We start from the raw sequence: 23,621 nt of genomic DNA on the forward strand, positions 1-23,621 counted from the left end.
GGTTTGAGCCCTGGTCCTGGAAGATCCCACGTGCTGCAGAGCAACTAAGCCTGTGAGCCACAACTACTGAGCCCGTGTGCCACAACTACTGAGCCCACGAGCCACAACTACTGAGCCCACGAACCACAGCTACTGAAGCCTGTTTGCCTAGAGCCTGTGCTCCACAACAAGAGAAGCCACCACAATGAGAAGCCAGTGCACTGCAACAGAGTAGTCCTCTCTCTCCGCAACCAAAGAAAAGCCCGCGTGCAGCAACGAAGACCCAACGCAGCCAGAAATAAAACAAATAAAAAACAAAACAAAACAAAACAAAACCAAAAGACCACTACCACCCCATCCTCCCTCTCTCATTTTAAAGGACTCAGTGCCCATGTCATCTCTTCTGGAAGATTCTTGCCCACCTCCAGGCTGGCTTAGCTGTTCCTGTAACCCCTCTACCTTAACACAGTGTATCCTAAGTCACCTGCAGTTTTTTTTCTTTTGAAGGTTGATTTTAATGAACAAAAATCTCTGTATAAAAACATTTAAACTTTATCAAATTCTTTAAAAATACACACACACACAGATCCAAATCCAATACAGAATCTTTTGAAGATTATCATTTTTCACCTCAGCATAACATGTAGAGGGATGTCTGGATAAAACTTTACATGTGAAAAAAGACCCATAGTCTTACACATGTACACACACAAGAGCACACAATCACAATCAGGAAGAACTAAAGTATATGGTAAGAATGCAAATGGAATGGGAATGAATTTCTTGTAAAGCTTATATAAAAGAATGCTGCAAAGGGGCTTCCCTGGTGGCGCAGTGGTTGAGAGTCTGCCTGCCGATGCAGGGGACACGGGTTCGTGCCCCGGTCCGGGAAGATCCCACATGCCATGGAGCGGCTAGGCCCGTGAGTCATGGCCGCTGGGCCTGTGCGTCCAGAGCCTGTGCTCTGCAACGGGAGAGGCCACAACAGTGAGAGGCCACGTACCGCAAACAAAAAAAAAAAAAAAAAAAAAGAATGCTGCATGAGTAAAAGAACTTTCTATACCAAGAGAAGATGCAGAGAGGGGAAAGAGAAAGCAGAGGTTAGTCTAACTCATTAATAAATAGTTTGAGAAGGTCATTCAAGAACAGTGAATTTGGGGAGTTACAGATAATCCCTAGTTTTCACCACCTCAAATTCTGTGAATCTGGTAACTGATGATGCTTTGAAAGTGTCTATGTTTTCATTTTTTTGTAGGTCTTGATTTGTTCATCAATTTTTAGGTGTGGTTTGTCCCTTTTGGTGTTAATTCCTCAGTTCTCGCTCAGTGTTACATCCAATTCACCAGAAGAGCCACAGTAAGAAACGATGGCAAGCACAGAGGACTACAAGCGTGGCAGTCACGGATGGCAGTTAATAAGAGCCAGACGGCCTGGGTTTGCATTTCAGTGTCACTAGCTGCTAGCTTCCTGTTACTCAGCAAGCTCCTCGGCCACTCTCTGTCTCCATTTCCTCATCTTCAATTAGGGATCATTATTACCTACTTCATATAGGGCTATTAAGAGGATTTAAACAAGATAATCCACTTAAAGAATTTATCACACTGGGCTTCCCTGGTGGCGCAGTGGTTGAGAGTCCACCTGCTGATGCAGGGGACACGGGTTCATGCCCCGGTCTGGGAAGATCCCACATGCTGCGGAGCGGCTAGGCCCGTGAGCCATGGCCGCTGAGCCTGCGCGTCCGGAGCCTGTGCTCCGCAACGGGAGAGGCCACAACAGTGAGAGGCCTGCGTACCACAAAAACAAAAACAAACAAAAAAAAGAATTTATCACACTGCCTGACACAACTAAATGTGCAATAAATGTTACCTAAAATTACTATTAGTCATAGAATTACAGGGGAATCAAAAGAATTTTCTTCTTTCTCCGTATTTCTCTTTAATGAGGTTTTCAGAGGCAAAAAAGATTGAGGATCTAGTCTTATGAATATAGCTATTTGCTTTTATGTTAGAAAAAAAAATTACATGGCTCCATATCACAAAATTTAACACCTTTCCATTAAACATCACACAATCCTCATCATCGTTATGCCCTACACACACTCTAAGTGATGTGGAGTTTCTATTGATATTCAACAATAGGGTCCAGAAATTTTAAATAAGAAATAGTTGCAGAAATGCATGTTGGGCAGTAATCTGTGGGTGCCCTAAAAGCTTGGGCCAACACAGATGCCTGGGATTCTGCCTCCAAGGCCTGGACCCACCCACACACAGTCAGATGGGTCAGGTTCCTGCAGCCCTTCAAAGCTCCATTTGAGACCCCCTTCAAGAGGGGAGCTCCTAATAGGTGAAAGGAGCAGCAGCCACTGAGGATGGAATGCCCCACACCTACTTCAGTACGATATGATAGCGATCATTGGTTTCTTTCATTGTGTCCAGAATAAAACAGGCTTCTTCCTGAAAGCTCTGTATCATCTCATCACTAAAGAGCACATGGATTCCTGTGGGCCCCTGCTTGTGGACCTGGCTGATCTGGCAAGGGGAAATGCTGGAAAGCTGAGCCATTTTTTCTGTCGGTTCAACAGCTGTCAGTTCTTCTAGGTAGATGGCATGGTAAACGAAGAAAGTACCATTTGAGTCTCCATCCTCATGCTTCTGCTGCTGTTGCCGCTGCCCCCTCAGCCACAAGGATTCCTGACAAACATAAATGGTTAGCCTTGGGCAACCATCTGGCCTTTTAATGCATTAAAAAGTCTGGTTCCATCTGCAGGACCACAGATTTGAATCACATCATCTCTAGTTAGTTTCAATAAATCTGCCCCTGAGACGTTTGTAAAAAGCCTCGTGAATGTGGAAAAACGGTTTCCATGCAATCACTGCTGAGCCTCCTGAGGTGTGGTTGTTGGCAAGAGGTTATCTGTGACTGGAGGGGGCAGCTCTGGCTGGTGACTTGGTGAACCATTTCCTTCCCCAAGAGAAAGACTACTATGGGAACTGCTGAAGCCAGGTGATGGGGAATTATTGACATACATGATCTCGGGCCGTGGAGAACACTCTGTGAGTATAGTTGTCTCATGGGAAGGTTGCTATTTCTCCTTCTCATGAGGCGTTCGTTTCTCCATTTTCCCCTGTCTGTTTTTTGTTTTCTGTCTGCACCTTTGGGCTTGAAGACTTTGATCTGGCAGCTGGCTGAGTGTAAGTGCCCAGTATATTCCCCGTTCTCATTCTCCTTGAAGGTATCGGTTTGTACTCGAAATGGCACTCCCTTCTCTCCACCATGTTTCTGCATAGTGAACTCTGTGCTAATACAATGCACTTGAATAAACACAGATGTCCTCTTTGCAGGGTCCCACAGGAACTCCACTGTATTTAGTTGGTTTGGATTAGCCCTAGGATCGATTATACCCACAGACATTGGGATATCTACGTCAAGAATTCTATCTCCAGGTGGGTTCCAACTCCAGCCCTCCAGCTGCTGATGTTCAGTGTATTGGAGCCGTCTGTCATGGAACACGACACGGAATACACTCTTCACCAACTTGCCGTTAATTTCTGGTAGTTCTCCAAGTTTCCTGTTGTCTAGTATTCGGATTTCATAAGACTGGCCTTGATTGAGATGTGTCAGGGTTTCATCATGGAGTTTCACTGCTGGAGAGGTGGCAGCAAAAAGCACATATTGAAAAGAGAGGATTTTATTCTCATTATCTGGAGGCAAACTTGACTCTTCTTGCTTAAAAATGGGCAATGCTTGGACATCACCTGCACTCCCATGTCGCTTTCGCACCTTTTCTCCCGCCCCTTTCTGCGGGAACCACCTGCCGTTTATCTGTCTGTCCCAAGACACAGGCAGGAGGGTGTCTGCTCTACCTCTGGGTCCTCAGCGTACAGCCCAGTAAATGAGTCCAGGGCTGGATCCCTGACTCCAGCATGGATCCCATTTCCCTCCCTCACCAGCCTGATCCCAGCCCAATCCAGCTCTGCTCAAGTTCTGACCTCATCCAAGACCCCAGCTTCACTTTTGACTCTTACCTCGCCCTGGCCTCAACAGCACACAAAGGAAAGGAATAAAGGCAGGTGCCCCTCACTCCAGGGGTACATCTCTACCTCCCTGAAGAAGGACTCAGCGTCCTGAGCCCTCTTCGAGTCTGCAGAGGGGAATGAGGGCAAGTAGGGGTGGGAACCTGGGCAATGCAAGTTCCAGACCTGACCCGGTCTATTGGCACCCTCTAGAGGACAGTTCTATTACCAGAGCTGGCTTTGCAACTAGATCCTATACCACCTCTCCACAATGAGGGGCTACAGTCCTCAGAAGCTTCTGGACCCACTGCCCACCATCCACTACTCCACCTGGGGGGCCTCCTTACGTTCTGCAGACCAGCAACCCCACCCTTGTTTCTCAGCACTGGGTCACCTGCTCAAATCCCAAACTGGCTCATCTTTGGAGGCTCAGCCATTCCCTGGCTCCAGAAGTCCTCTCAGATGGCAGCTGGCGCCCTGGTTTGCTCCTGACCCCTCCTTGGTCACCCCACCTGCAGCCTTACATTCTGGTCCAGCTTGGCTCCTTCCCAGATGCCTTGCTTGCTGTTCCCAAGGGAGGCATCTTCTTGATGGTGGGGTCTAGGGTTCCCCTTCCCCCACTCAGACGGGGGCTCCCAGAGCACGAGGCCCAGGCTCTTTCTCCTCCCCACCAGACTAAGAACCTCCAGAGAACCAGGCCTGGCTTTCTACTTCCTCTCTTAGACTGAGGTTTTCCTGCAAATATGGCTTATGTCTCTTCCTTCCCCTCAGACTGGGAGGCCCCTGAGTCCTGGGCATGAGCCTCTCTTTCTTTCTTCGGGATGCGCGCTTCCTTAGGTCTGACCCAGGGTCTTCTCCCCAACCCTTCCACCTGGCTATTGATCTCCAGACTTTTCCACCTCCAATCCCCATTCTGTGCAGTTCTGCCCACAGCTGGGGCACTCAGGAGCCTCTGGAGCCTCCCCCAGCTCTGGGGCCCTGGGAGGGCTTCCTTCGGCTCTGGGCTGGACCTTTGGCTTGGAGCACAGGGCCTTCCTGTGGGACCGTGAGGCCCAGAGCGCCCACCCAAGCTGCACCTCTGACCTCACAAAGGCTGCCTCAGAACCTGGTCTCCATGGCGCTGCTGGCAGGAGAAGGGATGCTATTTTGGGCAGTGCGTCCGGACTTGGTGATGGGGCCAAACCCCTGCCCCACTGACCTCTTCCCTGGAACAGCAGAGTAGAGCAGTGCTCGGGCCACCCCGAGGAGGGCCGAGAGGCGGGCTCTAGCTTGGGGACGCAGGGACAGCGGAGCCTGAGACAGTCACGGAGGAACAAGTTCAAGACCTGCTGTGACTGAGAGGCCCCCAAGCCAGACGCTGGGAAGCATAAGGCACTTGGGCAGAGTGAGTCGGGCTCTAGGCAGGGCTGGGACAGGGGGCCTCCCCTGGGACCCAGGCCTGGGAGTGCCACTGCTGGGGACCACATGGGGAGGAGGTGACCGTGGGACTGTCTGGGGAAGGAACCCCAGCCGGGAGTTGAAGGCCTGGATATCTGCTCTGGTTTAGTCCTGAGTTGCTGCGTCATATGGGCGCATCACACTTCCTCTCTGGGCTTCAGTTTCCTTACCCGTAAATTGACTGCTGGGAGGCCCAGTGGTGCAGCAGAGACTGGGAGGTTGTGTGGGGCTGGGCTGCCAGCAGAGCCTGGGGGGTGGGAGTCGGGGGGCGAGTAGAGACTGGCGACAATGGACCAAAGCAGAAGGGATGCAGATCAGAGTAATGGGTGGATTTCTGGCTTTGCTGGAGTGGTTCCTCCCTCTGGAGTCCCCTCCTGAGAGGCTGGGGCTAGAGGGTTTCTGCCATCAGGGCTAGGGATGTGAACTTAGGCTGCAGTTAGAGGGAATCGGGCTAGAGAACAAGGGAGCATGCAGGATGGGGAAACTCCAGGGTTACCTTTGTGCTGTCATTTGTGAGGAAAATGGGGATTAAAAGGGGGGAATTTTCAGGAAAAGTGAGAGGGTAGATTTTGTTCTGAGGTGGGGGTTAGGACTAAATGAACTTTCAGGACCTCATCCTGCGTGTGTGTGTGTGTGTGTGTGTGTGTGTGTGTGTGTGAGTGAGTGTGTGTGTGTGCAAGGGGAGGCAGACAAGGCCCTGGAAAGTCACAGTGTAAGTCAGCAGCAAGAGAGCTTGAGGTTAGACTGAAGACAATAATACCCGCATATATGAGGGGTGGAGCTGCTGGGGGGAGGCTGTGGGCATCTCCACTGTCCAAAGCTGGGCTGCAGACTTGGGAAGGTCAGAAGGACCTCCGCAGGGCCTGGTCCGGGGACCACGAGTCCGGGGGCCATCAGGGGTGAGGGGGTGTGGCTTTAGTGCCACTCCCCATTGGCTGAAGACACCGACCCCTCCTTCTCCGTCCCTGCCAGCTCGGCTGGGTTGAGGGGTTGGCACTGGCAGCAGCTGTCCCTGTGGCTTCTTCCCTGGGGGAGCTGAGGTCTGATGAGAATGAGGGGCGAAGTTCTGAGCCCCCCAGCCCTAGTGACCTCTCTCTGGCTCCACAGCATCTAAAAATCTCAAAGACAGAATATGGCTCAGGCCGACAGGAAGAACCGGTAGGCATCCCACCCATTCCCCTACCCCAGCCCTTCCGTCCTGCACCCAGCACACCCCCAGGGCCCTCCCTGCCCCTCTCTCAGCCTCTCCCTCATGGTAGCTGATGCTCCCAGACTCCTTCCTTCCCACCCCGTACCAGCCCATGGGGCCCAGAAGAAGGATCTCTCCCACCTGTGCCCATAGCCAAGCATGGGCTGGGCCCTGGGCTGAGGGGAGGCTCAGAAAGACCCAGATGAGGGTCAAGGAGTTGGGCAGTGGGTTCCAGCTGCCCCTGTGTAGGTTGTGCTCAATTGAACTGAACTCACCACCTCTCACCCGCTCGGGCTCAGGTCTCTTTGGGGTGAAATAAAAGCCAAAGTCCTTGCAATGGCCAAGGCCCTGCCTATCTAGTGCCCATTTCCTCTCTGACCTTCCCCCACCCCACTCTCCCCTCCTTTCCTTCAAACATGCTCAGAGTCCTTCAGTGGCCATCCCCCCTGCCTGAAACGTTCTTTCCGCAGTTCCCCACAGGGCTCGCTCCCTCCCCTCCTCCCTGTCTTTTTCGTTTTTAAAATAAATTTATTTATTTATTGGCTGCTTGGGTCTTCGTTGCTGCGCACAGGCTTTCTCTAGTTGCCGCCAGCGGGGCTGCTCTTCCTTGCGGTGCATGGGCTTCTCATTGCAGTGGCTTCTCTTGTTGCGGAGCATGGGCTCTAGGTGCATGGGCTTGAGTAGTTGCGGTGCACAGGCTCAGTAGTTGCGGCTCGTGAGCTCTAGAGAGCAGGCTCAGTAGTTGTGGTGCACGGGCTTAGTTGCCCCGCGGCATGTGGGATCTTCCCGGACCAGAGCTCAAACCCATGTCTCCTGCATTGGCAGGCGGATTCTTAACCACTGCGCCACCAGGGTAGTCCCCTCCTCCCTGTCTTTGCTCAAATGCCACCTTCTCAGTGAAGCTCACCCTGACTGCCCTACTCAGTCACTGCCCACCCCCTTTTCCTTGCTCTACCTTTTCCCGTAGGATGTACTACCTTCTACCACACAGATGACCTACCTAGGACATTTCATCTCTGCCTGTCAGCTCCACATGAGCATGGATGTTGGTCTGCTTGTGTGCTCTTGGATAGAGAGAATGAATGGGTCCCTTCTGTGCCAATGACATCGCTGTCTCTGCCCAGGACTCTCATAGGGCTTTAGACCCTTTTTCCAGAGACTCACTGGTCCTGCAGGCAGCTCAGTCCCAGCTGAAAACAGCCTTCTCCACTCCTCTCCCGCCACTTCCCATGGTCTCAGCTCAGTCAAGGATCCCCTTCTCCTTCGATGCTCAAGCCAGAAGTCAAGGCCTTGTCCTTGATATTCTGTCCCCCACTAACCACCTCATGTCCCTCACATCTAACAACCAATCTGCTAAAATATGTAAGATATCCTCACTCCCACATCCCTACGCCCTCACAGCCACTTTAGGCCACCACTTGCCCATTCTTCAAGTCTCTTCAGGCCTTGCCTCCCACCCGGGGGCTTCTTGCTCTGATGGTGTTATCCATCTCCTCCACTGGATGAAGCCATCCAAGGGCAGAGACTGGATTTTTACTTTTCCCCCTTGTGCCTGACTTATAAGTAGCTGCTCAACAAACATGTGTTAAATGGATAAATATTGGTTAGCCAGTTAAATGGTTGGCTTGAGGTTAGTTGGATAGTTTGCAGCTGGTTGGTTGATTAGATAATTAAATGAGCTGGTCAATAGGAGAATCAGTTAGTTAAGTTGCTAGGTTGATGAGTCAAAGGGTTGGTTGGTGGGTTGTTAGATATTTAGTTCCTTGGTTAGCACATATTACTTAGGTAATTACCTCATTGGCTGTTAGTTTCTTGGTTTGTAGGCTAGTTTTCTTAGATGCCCTTTATCATTCTATACCCTTCCTTGAGCTCTCTCATCTATGCCAATGGGTCAGACGACCATCTATGACATGGTGACATCCAAATGGGTATCTCTAAACAAGACCACATGACCGGCAGCCTCCTTACTGGTCACCACCACTTAGCTGTCTAGTGAGCTCCTCAAACTCGCCACACCCAGAAAGGAACCCCTCATTCTCCAGCCTAAGCCTGCAGCTTCTCTCATGTGCCTCACACAGGCCATCGTGCTGCTCTAGCCAGAGCCTGGGGTCATCCCTGACACTTCCTTCTCCATTCTCCTCTCCAATAAGACACCAAGTCTGTCGGTTTGACTGTCTTCCTCTCACCACCGCCACTGCACCTTCCTGGCTCAGGCTGCCATCACCTCTTAGCCTGTCCGATTGCTCACCACGCCTCTACTCATGCTCCCTTATTCCTGCCTCCAAAGAGGAGACAGTGCTTCCGCTTAAATCCGTCACCCCACGGCCCTCTGGGGCGAGGTCAGACTGCCTAACGTGGGCCATGAGGGCATCTGCCCCTCTCTGCCCATCTCGTGCCACTCTCCGTTCTCTCTCTGCAGTCCATCCTTATAGAATTCCTCTATACATCACACACTGTCGTAGCTGCAAGCCTTTGTCCAAGCATTAGCCCAGAACCTTCCCCCAGCCTCCTTTGATGCTCCTTCATCTGGCCGGTCTTGTATTCTCGACCTAAATTTCCTCTGGGAGAGCCTCCTACTCCCTCCTCTGGGTCAGCTGCTTCCTCCCTGCAACCCCATAGTGCCCACTCTTCACTGTGGCAACACTCTTTACAATTTTAAGTAACTGCTTAGTTAATTGTTCATCTTCCTAAGAGTGGGGATCATGTCAATGTTCTTTACTGCAGTCACTGAACACAGCAGGCATGGTAGGCATTCAATAAATCTTTGGTTCACTGGCTCCTTGGTGGTTGTCACTTACTGCGTCCTGCCTGCTTTGTGGTGAGGAGGAAGGGGCCAGGGTTCCAGAGCTCTCTTGGTGTCTGTGACTTCCTGCTTTGTCTACTGCTCCTCTGCCTCTGTGGTACCTTCCCAGGACTGTTCTTGAATTCCTGCTGTCTCAGGCTCTTCTTCAGGGCTGAGGAGGCATAGGGGCAAGGCGACCCTTATATGATGCTGCATGGGAGCTGCAGCTGGATGGGAGCCAGTGGGCCAACCATTCAGGCAACTCTACATCCCCCTCCATGTGCTCAGTCCTGGGTTTGTTTCCCTGAAGTAAGGAGACAGCAAGGACTAGGGTGGGTGAGGAATGAACATGGGGTCTCAGCCAGGAAAGTGGGAGGGGTTCTATCCATGCCTGGTTTACATTTCTCACTCCCTTACTCTCTGCTGCTGTGAGGCTGGGGAAAGTCAGCAAGCTGAGGCAGGGCGTGGGTGATGTTGCTGACCCCAGCGGGGCGAGGAAGGTGAGGGTCACTCAGCGTGGGAGGCGGGGGAGGGTCACCAGTCTGAACAAGCACTAAGGCTGCACTTAGAGGCATCTGCACCCCACCTCCTCCTTAGCCTCCGGACACCGTCTCCTTCCTCACACTCAAGTCCTGTTCCCCCACCACCAACAGAAGATAGAGCCTCTAACTCACTTTTTCATCCGTCTATCCATCCAATCATGCACTTACTAAACAAACGTTTATCAAGCCTCCACCATGTGTCAGGCACTGTGGGAAGTTCTGGGGATCTAGTGGAGAGTAACAGATGAATTCTCAGTTTTCGTTCATTCGACAGTGTATATTGCACACCTACTATGTGCCCGGCACTGTGCTAGACAATGAGGATACACCAGGGAGTAAGACACAGTCCCTCCTTTCCTCTGTCCCTCCCGTTCATTCGTTCATTCATTCACTCCCTCACAAGCATTCATTTGTGTTGACCTTGCTTCAGAGCCTGGTATATTCTGCCGTCCCCGTCATCTCTGGCAGAACCTGGGGCATGCTTCAGGCCTCAGTGCTGTTTCTAGAGCCCAGGAGCAGACTTTGCCACAACTTGTGCTGTTTGCAGAGCCTCACTGCTGCCAGCTCCTGCCTGCTGCCTTACCTGTGTCCCCAGAGCTCTGGCCCCAGCAGACAGGCAGACAGACAGACAACTGAGCTCCACTCTCATGCCTGCTCTCTCCCATCTGCTTCTCCCCTGAGGCTCTTTGGCAGCACAGATGGCGCTCACTGGCTTCCCAGCTGCCCCCTCTGCAAACTGGCCTCATTAGTGCTCGCTTCTCAGTGGTCCAGTCCCCCATCAGGAGGAAGAAGGGGCATGATCTGGATACCCCCAGTCCCTCTCCACATCCCTGGGACTCTCACATGCCTCTGACCCCAGCAGTACCAGCTGCCCTGGGCAAGAGGAGGTGTGTGGAGAGGCCACTGGGTTACCCATTAACTCAGCCATGAGTTGAAAACCCGATGGACTGTAAGCGCGCCTGATCTCATTTCTGCCCATGGGCTCGGGCTGCTGCTTCAGGTCCACCTGCATGTCCAAGATGGTCACACCGTCTGCAGTAAGAAGGATGCAAACAGTACTGCAGAAGGAGATGGTGCGCGAGTTCCTGGCCGAGTTCCTGAGCACGTTTGTCATGATGGTGAGTGGGTGGGTGGCACAGGGTGAGCAGGCTCTGAGGAAGGGGCCTCAGGAAGCTAGGGCTCAGTAAGGGCAATCCATGACCCCCTCCCCACCGCTGGGCCCTGAGTCACACCGTCCATTTCCCGGCCTCTGAGCTAGGAGCCTGAGGGAGAAGCATAGGAAAATAAGGAGAGCTCTGTCTTTCTCACCAAGCCTTTTTGGGAGAGAAAGGGCTCATGGTACGTGGGAGCAGAATGAAATCCTGGGCTGCTTGGGGATGGGTGGGTCAGGGGGCATGCCTGGAAGTGAGGAGAAGGGAAACAAAGAGCAAAGAGATTGGAGAGGACATTGAGGCTTTGAGAATTAATCCTGAGGGCAATGGGGAGACATCGAAGGTTCTCAAGCAGGGGAATGATATGGCCAGATTTGGATCTTAAAAGGAAATTCCGGGCGCAGTGTGGAGCCTAAGCCGAATGGGCAAAGCTGGAGGGAGGGGAACCGAAGAGGCTGTGGCAATGACCTAGGATAGAGGTAGAGAGGGTGTGGAGAAGAAAGCACACATCTGCGAGAGTTATGGAAGAGGGAACCTGCGAGCAACAGATGTGGGGTAAATGCTTAGGGGCCCGTTCTGCGGAGCCTGCGGCCCAGCGCAGGGTGAGGCATGAGGTCAGTTTTAATGGGACCAGGTGAGGTGCCAGGGAGAAATCTCGGGGGCAGTTGGATATAGAGGTCTGGAACTCTAGAGAGTGGCTTGGGCTGGAAGTAAAGAGTTAGACTACATCAGAATATGAATTGTGGTTATAAAAATTGTCCAGTGAGAATGTACAGACAGAGAAAAAAACGGAGTTGAGGACAGAGCCTGAAGAATGAAGAGGAGCACACAAAGGGGCCTGAGAAGGAGTGACCGGAGGGGTGAGGGGAGAAGTGGGGGGGGGACCAGGTTACAGAAGTGGCGGGGTCCACAAGGAGGGAGTGGTCAGCAGCGTGGGAGGCTGCAGACAGGCCAGAGAAGTGAGCGCTGACGCCTTCTTGTAGAGTATGGCAACCTGGAGGTCCTGGGGCACATGGGTGAGGGCTCTTTTAGGGGATCATGGGACAGAAACCATAGGCAAGTGGGATGTGGGTTTTCTTGGAAATTCCCTGTCCGTCCACCTGCGTCGGCCCTGCCACTTATCCCATCCAGCCTCTGCCCTTAAGCTGTGGCCATGCTTGTTTGCACCTTACGAAGGCCCAGGTCCATGAGAAGAAGGGCTAGCCTCTGGGAAGGGAAGTGAAGGTGTCGGGAGTGTCCCAGAGGCGGCAGGGGGCTGGGGGTTCGGGGGAGAGGACGAGTGTGGTTGTGTGTTCGTGTGTGTGTGTGTGCGTTGAGTCACGGTGTAGGAGGCAGTGGGATCCACAGAGCCCTGGAGACTCTGGACACCGAGGTTCTTATACTGATCATCCTGCCAGTGAGTCACCAGCTGGCCTTGGACAGGTCTCTCTGTGGCTCAGAGCCTGTCTTCTCAGACGTTATTAAGTGTGTTGGATCGGGCCTCCATGGGCTTTGGAGCTGGGTTTGAATTCCGGCTCTGCTATCTTCTAGCTCTGTGATCTTACATAAGCATCTTAACTGTTCAGAATTTTACTAATATCGAGCCGGCCAACTTTGTGAAGAAGGTTAAGAGATCGACACCCAGCGCACATAGGACATATGTGTTGGTTGCTTGTCAAACTAACAAGCGCTCTCAGCTGCTCTCTCCTCCCTGCCACTCGCTGTCTCCCCCTTCTCCATTACCTGCCCTCCTGAGCTGTGACACCAGCATCTGGATCCGCTCTTGCCTTAATCCAGGGCAAAGTAACTCATTTATGACAAGACATTCCAGCCCCGTGAGGGCTGTTAAACCTTGGAACTGTGGAGGCGGGAGGGTGCCTCCTCAGAGAGCTCTTAGGGAAAGCAAGCACTGACCACATGCATTCATGCCTGCCCACTGCCCACGTTTGCATTTTTCTTCCTTTTATTGAGATTATTATAGAGCACCTACTGCATACCAGGCACTATAATGCCAAGCCCTTATGTGCAGCATCTTCCCAAATCCTCACAACAGCCCTGTAAGGGAGGTACTATTATCCCCATTTCACAGGTGGGGAGACTGAGGCTCCGTGAGACAAAGTCACTTGCCCAAGGTCACATTTTAAGTTAAGATGAAATCCAGTCCAGTCTAATATCCCTGTCTTGACCCTTCAACGCTATGCTCTGTCCCTTAGCTTAGCTGTAGATTTCTGACTGTCCCCCAGCTGAGGTAAGGCCCTCACTTTGGGTAGTTCAAGACCACTCTCCAGGCCTCTGTTTCCCTTGGGAGCAGAAACATTTGCCATTAAGTTGCTGTGAGGATCGAAGGGAAGTTACCCTTATAAAAGAACTTTGTGAGGTTCATGCTCACAGAGGACATCGTATTGTTATTTTTAGGTGTCGGGCCTGTGTGCCAAGAAGTGGTGGCTTTTTCAGTTGATAGGAAGCTCAGTGAGTCATCAGCACAAAGCTTTCGCCAGAAAAGCTACAGTGACCTTGGGTCCCATTTACTGCCGACAAGATAAGGGAAGCAGACTGTTCCACTCAGTTCCACTCTGTAACCTCCGGGGCTGTTGTCTTCCGGGCTGGGCCCGTGGCTATTGGAGGGACCTGGACAGGCTGGGCCACGTTCACTGATCAGAGAGGGTGGGCGCTGGGCTATCAGGGCCCTGGAAAACCAGCTGTAGTTGTGAGTAGTAGGGCAGGGGTTGCAAACTCGTGCTGTGGGGGGCCAGAGAGAGTCACCTGAGGGTGGCGGAGATGGTGGCTAATGGCAGAGTGCTGACCTATGCGAAGACATGGCTGCCACCACTCCAGCCGACTGTTGCCATGCCATGTAGAATGCGGGCCACTGTTGCAGACCTTCTGATTTTGCAAGAGAAGCTGGAACTTCTGTGCTTGTGTCAAGACCAGGCTACCCAAACAAAACGTGGGCTGGACGGCTTAGGTCCAGGGGTTGCCAGTTGGCAACCTTGACACAGGAGATCACGTGGGGTTTATTCACTCATTCATTATTTTTAGTAAATGGTTTTGAGCTCCTACTTGGAAATGGGGACCCTTGGTCTTCAGACCCTCCATGCCTGCTCCAGCCCCTGCACCTCCTGACCCCCCAAGCCTGCCAGCCTGGCCTGGCCTTGCTCCCCACCCCCAGCGCTACTCAGACACTTTGCTCCTCCTTTCCTCTCTCCTTTATCTTCAGCCCCTCCCTCTCTCAACCTTAACACACTCAGGTCTCTCGACCTAAAACAACAGAACACAGAACATCCCTTCATTTATCACACTCGCTCTCCCTCCCTCCTCAGGTAGGTTCTCAAAGGCATGTCTACCGTGGTCCTTTCAACTGTTCACCACCTACCCCCCCTCACGCTTTCTGGGACCTGGCTTCATCAGACCCCATGGCCTGATGACACAGTGCTCACCACGCTACTCATGACCACTGGATGGTCACACCCAAAGGGATGTTTTCCAGGCCTTCTCACGCTTGACCCAGAGTTTGCACATGACCGTGTGGGCCACACCCTTCTTGGGAACTCTGCTTCTCCCTGGGGTCCAGGGCACATTCTCTTTGTTCTTCCATTTCAACTGCTGCTCCAGCTGGGGTTTCTAACGTCCACCCCTGAGGGCTGACGTTTGGTCCTAGGTTCAGCCCTCAGCTGCCCACTCACCCTGCGCCCTCTCCCGGGTGTCTTCATCCAGCCCGACGGCTTCAACTGCAGCCCTTGTGTCCACAGTTCTTCAGGTTTTCTTTTTTCAAAAACTCTAGAACTGTTCAAAGGAAATACAATATGAGCTACATATGTAATCTAAAATTTTCTAGTAGCCACATTAAAAAGGTAAAAAGTGACAGGTGAAATTAATTTTAATAGTTACTCTATTTAACCCACATACCCAGAATGTTACCAGTTCAACATGTAATCAATATACAATTATGAATAAGATCTTCTACATTTTCCTTTTCCTACTAAGCCTTTGAAATCTGGTGTGTGCCTTACACATACAGTAGATCTCAATTTGGACTAGCAGCATTTCAAGTACATAATAGCCACATGTGGCTCATGGCCATCATATTGGATGACACGGGTCTAGACTCTGATTTCCAGCAGTTTGGACATCTAGAGGTCCCTCAAAGACAACATATCCAAAACACATAGACTTTTCAGAGGAGGTGCCGTCTGAATGTGGTCTTTTTTTTTTTTCTTTAAATAATTAACATTTTGGGCTGCATTGGGTCTTAGTTGCGGTGCGCGGGCTTCTCTCTAGTTGTGGCGCAGGGGTTCCAGAGCGTGTGGGCTCTGTAGTTTCTGGTGTGCAGGCTCTCTAGTTGAGGCACGTGGGAGAATGTAAGCTGAGTTGATTGTGTGTGGGGGAGGAGGGAGAGGACATCCAAGTTTCTGGCTTGGCCAACTGGGATGGGGGAACATGGGATGAAGATCACATTTTCTGAGAGATGGTGAGCTTTCAAAATAGAGCTGGAGACGCTTGTGAAGCACCCCGGAGACTTCCAGTGGGTATCTGGAAATAGGGATCTGGCTCTCAGGTAGAGGTTTTGGGAATTAGTGCATCAGGCATATCTGAAGCTCTAGCCCTGGTAAGAAAACGCAGGAGTGACTGGGGTGAGATATGAAAAGGGCCAGGGATAGAACCCTGGGATCATCTGTATTTTATGAGGCAGATGAAGGAAGAAGAATGTGGGAAGGAACTGTGGACCGGGGGAGGCTACAGAGGGAAAAGGAAAACCAGGAGAGGGAGATGTCATGGAAGCCAAAGAGGAGGCACTTTCCAGAAGCACAGTGTGGTTAAGGGGGTGGAAGTCAGCACAAGTGAGACGATGCCTGAAGGGACCTTTGGGCAATCTGGAGGCTGGAGTCCTCGGACAGAGCGCAGATGTCGGTGACAGTTGGAAGCAGAAGCCGGGCTGAGGAGGGAGGGCAAGGGAAGGGATAAAGGAGCCAGCCAGCAGGTCCTTCCTGGAGCCTGACTGACATGGGAGGGGCCGTCCAGGAGTCCACCGGTGGACAGGGAGACCGGGCTGAGGAGGGAGGCTTCACTTTCAGGAAGGAAGAGACCCGAGCGTGTGGCAGCCACTCAAGGGGAGTGTGGAGGATACAGGCCAGGGGAAGGTCTCTGAAGAAGGAGAGAGAGGTGGGAGCAAGGGCCAGAGCTGAAGGGAAGGTGGATATAGGGGCAGGTGGGTGTTGTTGAGTGAGGGCCTCCTTTTAGGTCTCTAACATCCCTGTGAAGGGGGTCAGTGGGCCGTGTCACCTGCTGAGATCTGGTGCTGGGGGATGGGCAAGAAGTTCAGGAGTGATGCCCGAGGGCAATGGGAATGAGGCTGGCTCCAGGGCTGAGTGTGTGGGGCTCTTGATGGTTGGAGGTTCCTGGCAGAGTCCAGATGTGAGGCTTGGAGATTCCTTGAAGAAACTCCCTTCAGGCTAGGCTGAAATGTGAGAAGCTCTGAGGGGTCGAATCCACACCAGCCCTGCCCTCCTGGAAGCCCTGCCTCCTCCAGGCCCTTCAGGTGCACCTGGAATCTAGGGACCTGGACATGCCCGTGAGAGCCCCTCACTCCACCGCCCCGCCCCGGCTCCTTGCACAGCCCTCACCCAGCTCTCACTGGTCATGTCTGAGCAGCCTTGGCAGGGCCAAGGGGGAGAGGTCACGAGGAGGGAAGTCTCTGGAGGAGGGGGGAGGGCAGAGGGTCTCCAAGGGCAATGCCAGGGAGGCGTAGCACGGGAGGGGCCGAGCGCCACTCTGAGGTTGGGGCTCCTGGGCGGGCAGCTCCCTCAGAGGCCCTCTCCCACAGGTGTTTGGTCTCGGCTCCGTGGCCCACATGGTTCTAGGAGACAAGATGGGGAGCTTCCTCGGTGTCAACTTGGGTTTTGGCTTCGGAGTCACCATGGGAGTGCACATGGCAGGGAACATCTCCGGTGAGTGGGCTGGGCCCCGCCTGACAGGCAAGGCCAGGTGTCCCCTGCGGGCTCCTGCTGCCCCCTTCCGGCTGTCCCCTTCTCCAAGTCAGCCAGCACCTTGCCCTCACCGGCAGCTTGGAGGGAGAACACCCTGAGCCCTTTTCCTCTGCCCAGACGCTTCACGAGCCCCCTTGACCCCTTGTTTTTACTAGCTGGGTCAACTTAGGCAAGCGATTGAACCTCTCCATCCCTCACTTTCCATAATGGTTAAATGGAGATGGTGGTGCCTGCCTCGCCGGGTCCTTTTGAGGACTGAGTGAGTACGCTCCACGAACGCTAGCCGTTATTATTGTTGCTGTCGTTGCTCTCAGTATTACTGATTCTTGTTGTTTGTTTCTACGCCGACACACCTGACCCTCCCTGCAGGGGCCCATATGAACGCAGCCTTGACCTTCACCAACTGTGCACTAGGCCGCATGTCCTGGAAGAAGTTTCCCGTGTATGTTCTGGGTCAGTTCCTGGGTTCCTTCCTGGCTGCTGCCACCATCTACTGCCTCTTCTACAGTGAGTGTCCCGCCCTGGGTTGTCCATCTCTGGCCTCAGCCTCCTCCCCTGAAATATGGGCTGATCCAACCGAGTGTCCTAGCCTGTGAAAATGTCTGGGAGAGAAAAGTCTTGGAGGTACTCCCTGCCCTCCATCCTACAGCCTCATCTCTGAGACTGCAGTGGGGTTTGGCTGCGGGCAGGTCTATACTCAATCTGTGTTTCCACAGCCGCCATCATCGACTACTCGGGGGGAAGTCTGACAGTGACTGGTCCCACAGCCACTGCTAACATTTTTGCCACCTACCTTCCTGACCACATGACCTTGTGGAGGGGCTTCCTGGATGAGGTCAGTGGTCCAGGGTGGGTGCCCCTCCTCAAGCCCTCCCCCACTCAGGAGGGGGCCAGCAGTGAGCCCCTCATGGTGAAGAGGACAAGAACTCTGGATGGGGACTTGTCCTTGTGCCAGGACATGTTTCTGCCAGCGGGTTTGGGCTGGGGGCACTGCTGAGGCCCTATGGCTTGGCTAGGGGTCCCAGGTGGCTGCCACGGTGTCGGCTGCCACGGTGTCTGCTCCCCAGGTGTTAGTGACAGGGATGCTTCAGCTGTGTCTCTTAGCCATCACGGACAAGGGGAACAACCCAGCACTGGAAGGGACACAGGCCTTGGTGATTGGCATCCTTGTTGTCATCATTGGAGTGTCCATGGGCATGAACACAGGATATGCCATCAACCCCTCCCGGGACCTGCCTCCACGCTTCTTCACCTTCATTGCTGGCTGGGGCACACAGGTCTTCAGGTACTGCCTTGTCCAGACCATTGCTGTGAGTCTTCTGTAGGCTCCCTATATGTGGAGGGGTGGAGTAGCCCGGGAGCATCCTGCAGAGCTCCCAGTGGCCTGGGGAGGCAAGAGCGGGTCCTGACTTTCCTCCAGACCCTGCTCCTGGACTGAAGGTCAACCCTGCCCCAGACCCGCCTCTGTCCTTGAATCAGGCTGAAGCTGACCGGTGCCCCAGGCTCAGGGGCAACTCCCGGGCTAGGGTGGGGTTTCTCCTCTACTCTCAGGCCCTACTCTCTGTCTCGGCCTGAGGTAGATGCAGGTGCCATGCTGGGCATCGGCCCCCTAAGCAGGCCTCTGCCTCTTGCCTGCAGCACCAAGGACTGGTGGTGGGTGCCAGTGGTGGCCCCACCCCTAGGTGCCTACTTAGGTGCCATCATCTACTTGATCTTCATTGGCTCCAGCATCCAACAGAAGCCCCAGATACTGGAGACTCCCTCGACGTATGAAGACCACGGAACACCTGTGTTGCCCAAGACCACATCTCACACACCCGTGACCTCTTCCCTCACCCCTGTCTCTGTGTCCCCGACAACAGACCTTCAGTCCTGTCCCACCCTTAATTGACTCCATCTGCCTAGAACACCTCTAAGTAAGACTGTTTTTGACCCCATCCCCATCCCAATAAAGAAAGCCTTGTCCCACAGTGGCACCCCCGGTTCCTGGGTGCCTCCTGTGGTTGGGCTTCCCTCCTGGATTCTTCCAGGAGCTCCAGGGTTATGCCATAACCCAAGGCTGAGCATAGAGCTGAGAGGCCTCCGACTCCTTCTGGCTCTGGGAGCTGGGTCGCGCCTGGGGAAGGAAGTGGAAGGGACAACCTGTGGCCTCGGTAAGAACAGGATCAGATCACAGAACACCGGACACAGAACAGTGGACTTTCAGGCACAGGGTAGAAGGGGATAGCTTGGGGGAAGGGACACCAGCTAGCAGGTGGGGGTCAGTTCTGGATATACCTTGAGTGCCCTGGGATAGGACTCTGCACTCTCCCTCAGTTCTGGCCAGTTCTCGGACCAGGCAAGTCACGTCCCAAGTGTGTAGGTCAGAGTTCTCAACCTTGTTTTCATTATCGCCCCCTCAGGAGCCTTTTAGACATTTTTTCCTTAATCACACAGTATTTTAAATACCACAGATACACTGTATATCTGTTTATGTACTGTACACATACCTTTGCTTTATACAAAAAAAAGTAAGATTTAAAAAATCTCTCCCTTCCAAGGATCCATTTTTTCTCCCATGGGAGCAAAGTCTCCCCCACCCTTGAAAACGCCTGATGAAGACTGAAAGGAGGTAAGAGACTGGGCTCCTCTTCCTTCTTCCTGAGGCCAGAGCTCTCCCACAGGAAGGAGCTCCAGAGTTGGAAAGGAAGATGCGGAGAGGAAAATCCTTCCAAAGGGCACAGGAAATGGTCTCGTGGGGTGCAGGGGGACAGGTGCAGAGGTTGGGTGGCGGTGGGGCAGCCAGAGTCCACTGACCCTGGGGCCCGGTGGAATCCTCTGTGTTCTGGGACTCAGAGGGCAGCATCACCCATGGCTCCTGTCACTGCTCGTGCATTTAGCCTTCCAACAATCATGGAGTTCCTCCTGGGTGCAGGCCCTGGGGATGAGGCTGGGTCTCTGCCTTTGAGGGGGGCAGCACCTACTGGGGACAGGCAATCATAAGGAAGGAGCTAAGTGGTGCAGAGGGGGCTCGTAGGCCAGCCTCAGGAGGAGACAGAGCAGAATGGGGGCTGGGGGGTGTCCTTCCTGGGGCTGGTTGCCACACTTTAAGGTAGGAGGAGACAGCGGGCAGAGGAGGCTGAGCTTTCTTCTGGAAGTGTGGGCATGGCGAGACGAGGTTTAGAAAACCCACCTGAGCTGCAGTGTGCAGGATGCTGGAAAACAGGGAGACTGGGGCCTGCAAGGGAGTGTGGTGTGAGGCTGCTCCAGAGGAGTGGCAGGGCAGCTAACAGATCAGCGCTGGTGGGCGGAGAGGAGAGAAGGGATTCACCTAATACCAAGGAGGTAAAACCTGCAGAACCTGGGCTTGGACTGGAGGAAGGAGTGGGTGAGGAAGAGGCGGGGGCCAGGGCTCACTTCCAGTTTCTGGCTTGGGCCCGGGTGTTGGAGATGTCCCCACTGAGCGTGGGGTGTGGGAGAGGAAATGGTTTGAAGAGGAAGATGATAAATTATATCGTGGACACATTGACTTTGAGGTGCCTATCGGACTTGGGCAAGAGGTGTGTAGGCTTGGGCTTCCCTGGTGGCTCAGTGGTTGAGAGTCCGCCTGCTGACGCAGGGGACACGGGTTCGTGCCCCGGTCCGTGAAGATCCCACATGCCGCGGAGCGGCTGGGCCCGTGAGTCATGGCCGCTGAGCCTGCGCGTCCAGAGCCTGTGCTCCGCAACGGGAGAGGCCACAACAGTGACAGGCCTGCGTACCGCAAAAAAACAAACAAAAAAAAACAAGGTGTGTAGTCTTGGGCAAGTTACTCAGCCTCTCTGGGCCTCGGTTTTCTCATTTGTAAAATGGGTCTAATAATATTACCTGCCATTTGTGTTGATGTGAATATTCAATGAAATAAAATATGTACAATGCTGAGGATAGTGGTTGGCACAGAGTAAGTGCTCAATAAACCATTATGCCTTTTGTGTGGTCTGGAGCTCAGAAGAGAGTTGAAGCAGAGATTGGGGAAACTGTGGTTGTGTGGATACAGCTGGGGCCGAGGAAGGGTGAAAGAAGGGTCAGTGAGCAGGGTCCTGGGAGCACAGCCAAGAGGCAGCTGTGAGGTGGAGTGGGCCTCTCAAGAGGTTTGGTTGACGAGGGGCACAAGCTGGGTGGTCAGGGGACACTGGAAACATCCCAGATGTCCATCAACAGAGGAACAGATACATTGCAGTCTAGTCACATATAGTGGAATACGATACATCAGTGAAAACTAAGGCACAACAGCTACCTGCAACAACACGGGGAAAGTTTGGAGGCATAAAGAGCAAGGGAGTACGACACCTTATACCATTAAAAAACAAGCAAAAAAACGGGACTTCCCTGGTGGCGCAGTGGATAAGATTCCGCACTCCCAATGCAGGGGGCCTGGGTTTGATCCCTGTTCAGGGAACTAGATCCCACATGCTTGCTGCAACTAAGGAGCTGGTGAGCTGCATCTACGGAGCCCGCCTGCTGCAACTAAGACCTGGCACAACCAAACAAATAGTAAAAAAAAAAAAAAAAACCAACCAAAAAGGAATATATTCTTTGGGTGCACGTATGTGATAAAACTACTTAAAAAAAAAAAGAAGGGATGCTTCCTCCATGGAGACAGAGATGGCTGATAAGATGGGGAGGAGCATGGGCGCAAGCTATTAATAATTTCCTAGTTCTGGAGTTGGGGTAAATTTTTCGGTTTATTATATGATTGTGCTTATAACATACAACTGTGATATATATTCATTCATAGGTATCATGTATTCTAAAAGACGAAGAAGAAATAGGAATAGCATGAAAACAGGTGGTGGGAAGAGTGACAGGTACGGGACCCACTGAGATTAGGGGGCTGGGGGTGCAGGGAGGAAGGAGAGACTTGAGTGTGTCTGACATCCCACGGTGGGAGGAGCTGAGCCAGGGAACCAGGGCTGGGAGTGGCTAGGGAGGGGCCCACAGCTGGAAATGCCAGCCAGCTGCCTCCCTCCGTGACCTTGGATGGGTCTCTTCCCCTCTCAGCCTCAGTGACCCTGTGAACACAGGGTGGGTGGCCACTCTCATTCCTGGTGTTCCAGAGCAGTGTGACCCTAAGGCCTCAGTCACAGATGAGGGTTCTGGTTCCTACCCTCCTCTGCCCCACTGACCATTTCAGGCTTCTGGCATCCTCATGTTCCCGGGAGGTGGCTTTGGAGGCAGGCCAGCCAGGGGGAGTCTGTCCAGAACCCCTCCTACTGTCCACTGCTCTGCTACAGATCTATACTAGGCCCATTGCCCATAACCTCCTGCAGATGCTGATCCCAGTGTCAGGCTCAGATGAACTCTGGCCCTGGTCACAGAGCACTTCTGTGCACAGGGCACACACCCCTTTTGTTCTCTTGGCAGACTTAGGTTGACAGCCTACAAACGTGCCAGACACCGTTCCAGAGCCGAGGATGTAGGCACAATTAAGATGGAAAATGTCCTTGTTCTCACGGAGCTGACATTCTGTGCAAAACATGTGGTGTGTTTGTGATACACACTAAGCAGGAAAAGCGGGAAACGAGGATAGGAATTGTGTGTAGGAGTGAAGACTGGAGGGCTGAGGAGGTAAATGAGTAAAGAACTGAAGGGGGTGAGGCAGTGAGCCATGTGGACATATGGGGGACGAGCATGCCAGACTGAGGGAATAGCCAGTGCAAGGAATCTGAGGTTTGAGCATGGAAGGACCATTGCTGGAATGGAAAGAGTGGGGGAGTGGAAGAAGACAAGGCCAGAGGAGTGTGTGTGTGTGGGGTAGGGTGAACCCAGACCAACCCTGTGGAGAGGTGAGGCCAAGGCTTGGGGCAGAGGTAAGGGAGGTCTCTGGAGGAGAGAGGGAGGTGCCACTGCAGGAGGGAAGGAAAGAAGGGAGGGAGGGAGGGAGGGAGGAGGTGGGGCGGGTGTCATGGCGCCTAACGGGTCCCTGATCTGAGTTCTGCTCACACACACAGTCCCTCCTGTAACCACTCCCTGGCTGGACTCAGGAGGGACATTTGTGCAGCTCAGGAGGCCAGGCTGGGATGTGAGCTATAGGAGCTCTGGCTCCTCTCCCACTCTCCTAGTCCCAGACCAGCATGGACTGGCTGTGTGACCCAGACAGGACCCTTCCCTTCTCTGGGCCTCAGTTTCCCTGTCTGTACAATGAGGCTTGGATCTGTTGGTGTCTGGGGAGCCTCTCAGCTCTGACTTCTTCCAGCACTTCGAAGCCTCATGTCATGATCCCATTACTGTCCCTTGCCCCTATGCCAGGTGAGGCCATGTTTGAGATGGGGACAGGGATGGGACAAGAATGACCCCCCAGGCCCAGGCCAAGCCCCTCCAGGGCTTTGCCGATGAAGGTTGGGTCCTCAGCTCAGTGGTCCTGGCCTTGGGAAGAGCCCCTAACTCCCTGTCCAGCCTGCTGCTCCCCCACTCAGGGCCTCCGAGGGATAGACACACACAGGCAGCACCTCGGTCTGGCTGGTCTCATTGTCCCTCCTTCAGATGAGGTCTTGCAGCCCCAGAAGAGGTGGGAGAAGCCATCTCGGGCTGGACCTTGGTGTTGGCA

The 23,621-nt window shown here is 53.2% G+C and overlaps 1 protein-coding gene and 1 pseudogene across 2 annotated transcripts; one reads left to right on the plus strand and one right to left on the minus strand.

Moving 5' to 3' along the window:
• Window positions 1–1,906: 1,906 nt before the first annotated feature.
• On the minus strand, window positions 1,907–9,975 carry LOC307188881 (alpha-globin transcription factor CP2-like; annotated as a pseudogene). The gene is made up of 2 exons: window positions 9,818–9,975; window positions 1,907–3,805 (listed from the first exon to the last, which is right to left on the minus strand). The product of its transcript is annotated as an alpha-globin transcription factor CP2-like (transcript).
• Window positions 9,976–10,875: 900 nt separating this feature from the next.
• Window positions 10,876–19,057, plus strand: AQP7 (aquaporin 7). Its single transcript, XM_079927453.1, is given in 7 exon segments — window positions 10,876–11,060; window positions 16,894–17,017; window positions 17,426–17,563; window positions 17,773–17,891; window positions 18,124–18,341; window positions 18,695–18,906; window positions 18,909–19,057. Coding segments are annotated over 7 exon segments (987 nt in total). The 5' UTR covers window positions 10,876–10,919; the 3' UTR covers window positions 18,944–19,057.
• The last annotated feature ends 4,564 nt before the right edge of the window (window positions 19,058–23,621 follow it).

The sequence above is a fragment of the Stenella coeruleoalba genome (assembly GCF_951394435.1).
Source record: "Stenella coeruleoalba genome assembly, chromosome: 7".
Lineage (NCBI taxonomy): Eukaryota > Metazoa > Chordata > Mammalia > Artiodactyla > Delphinidae > Stenella > Stenella coeruleoalba.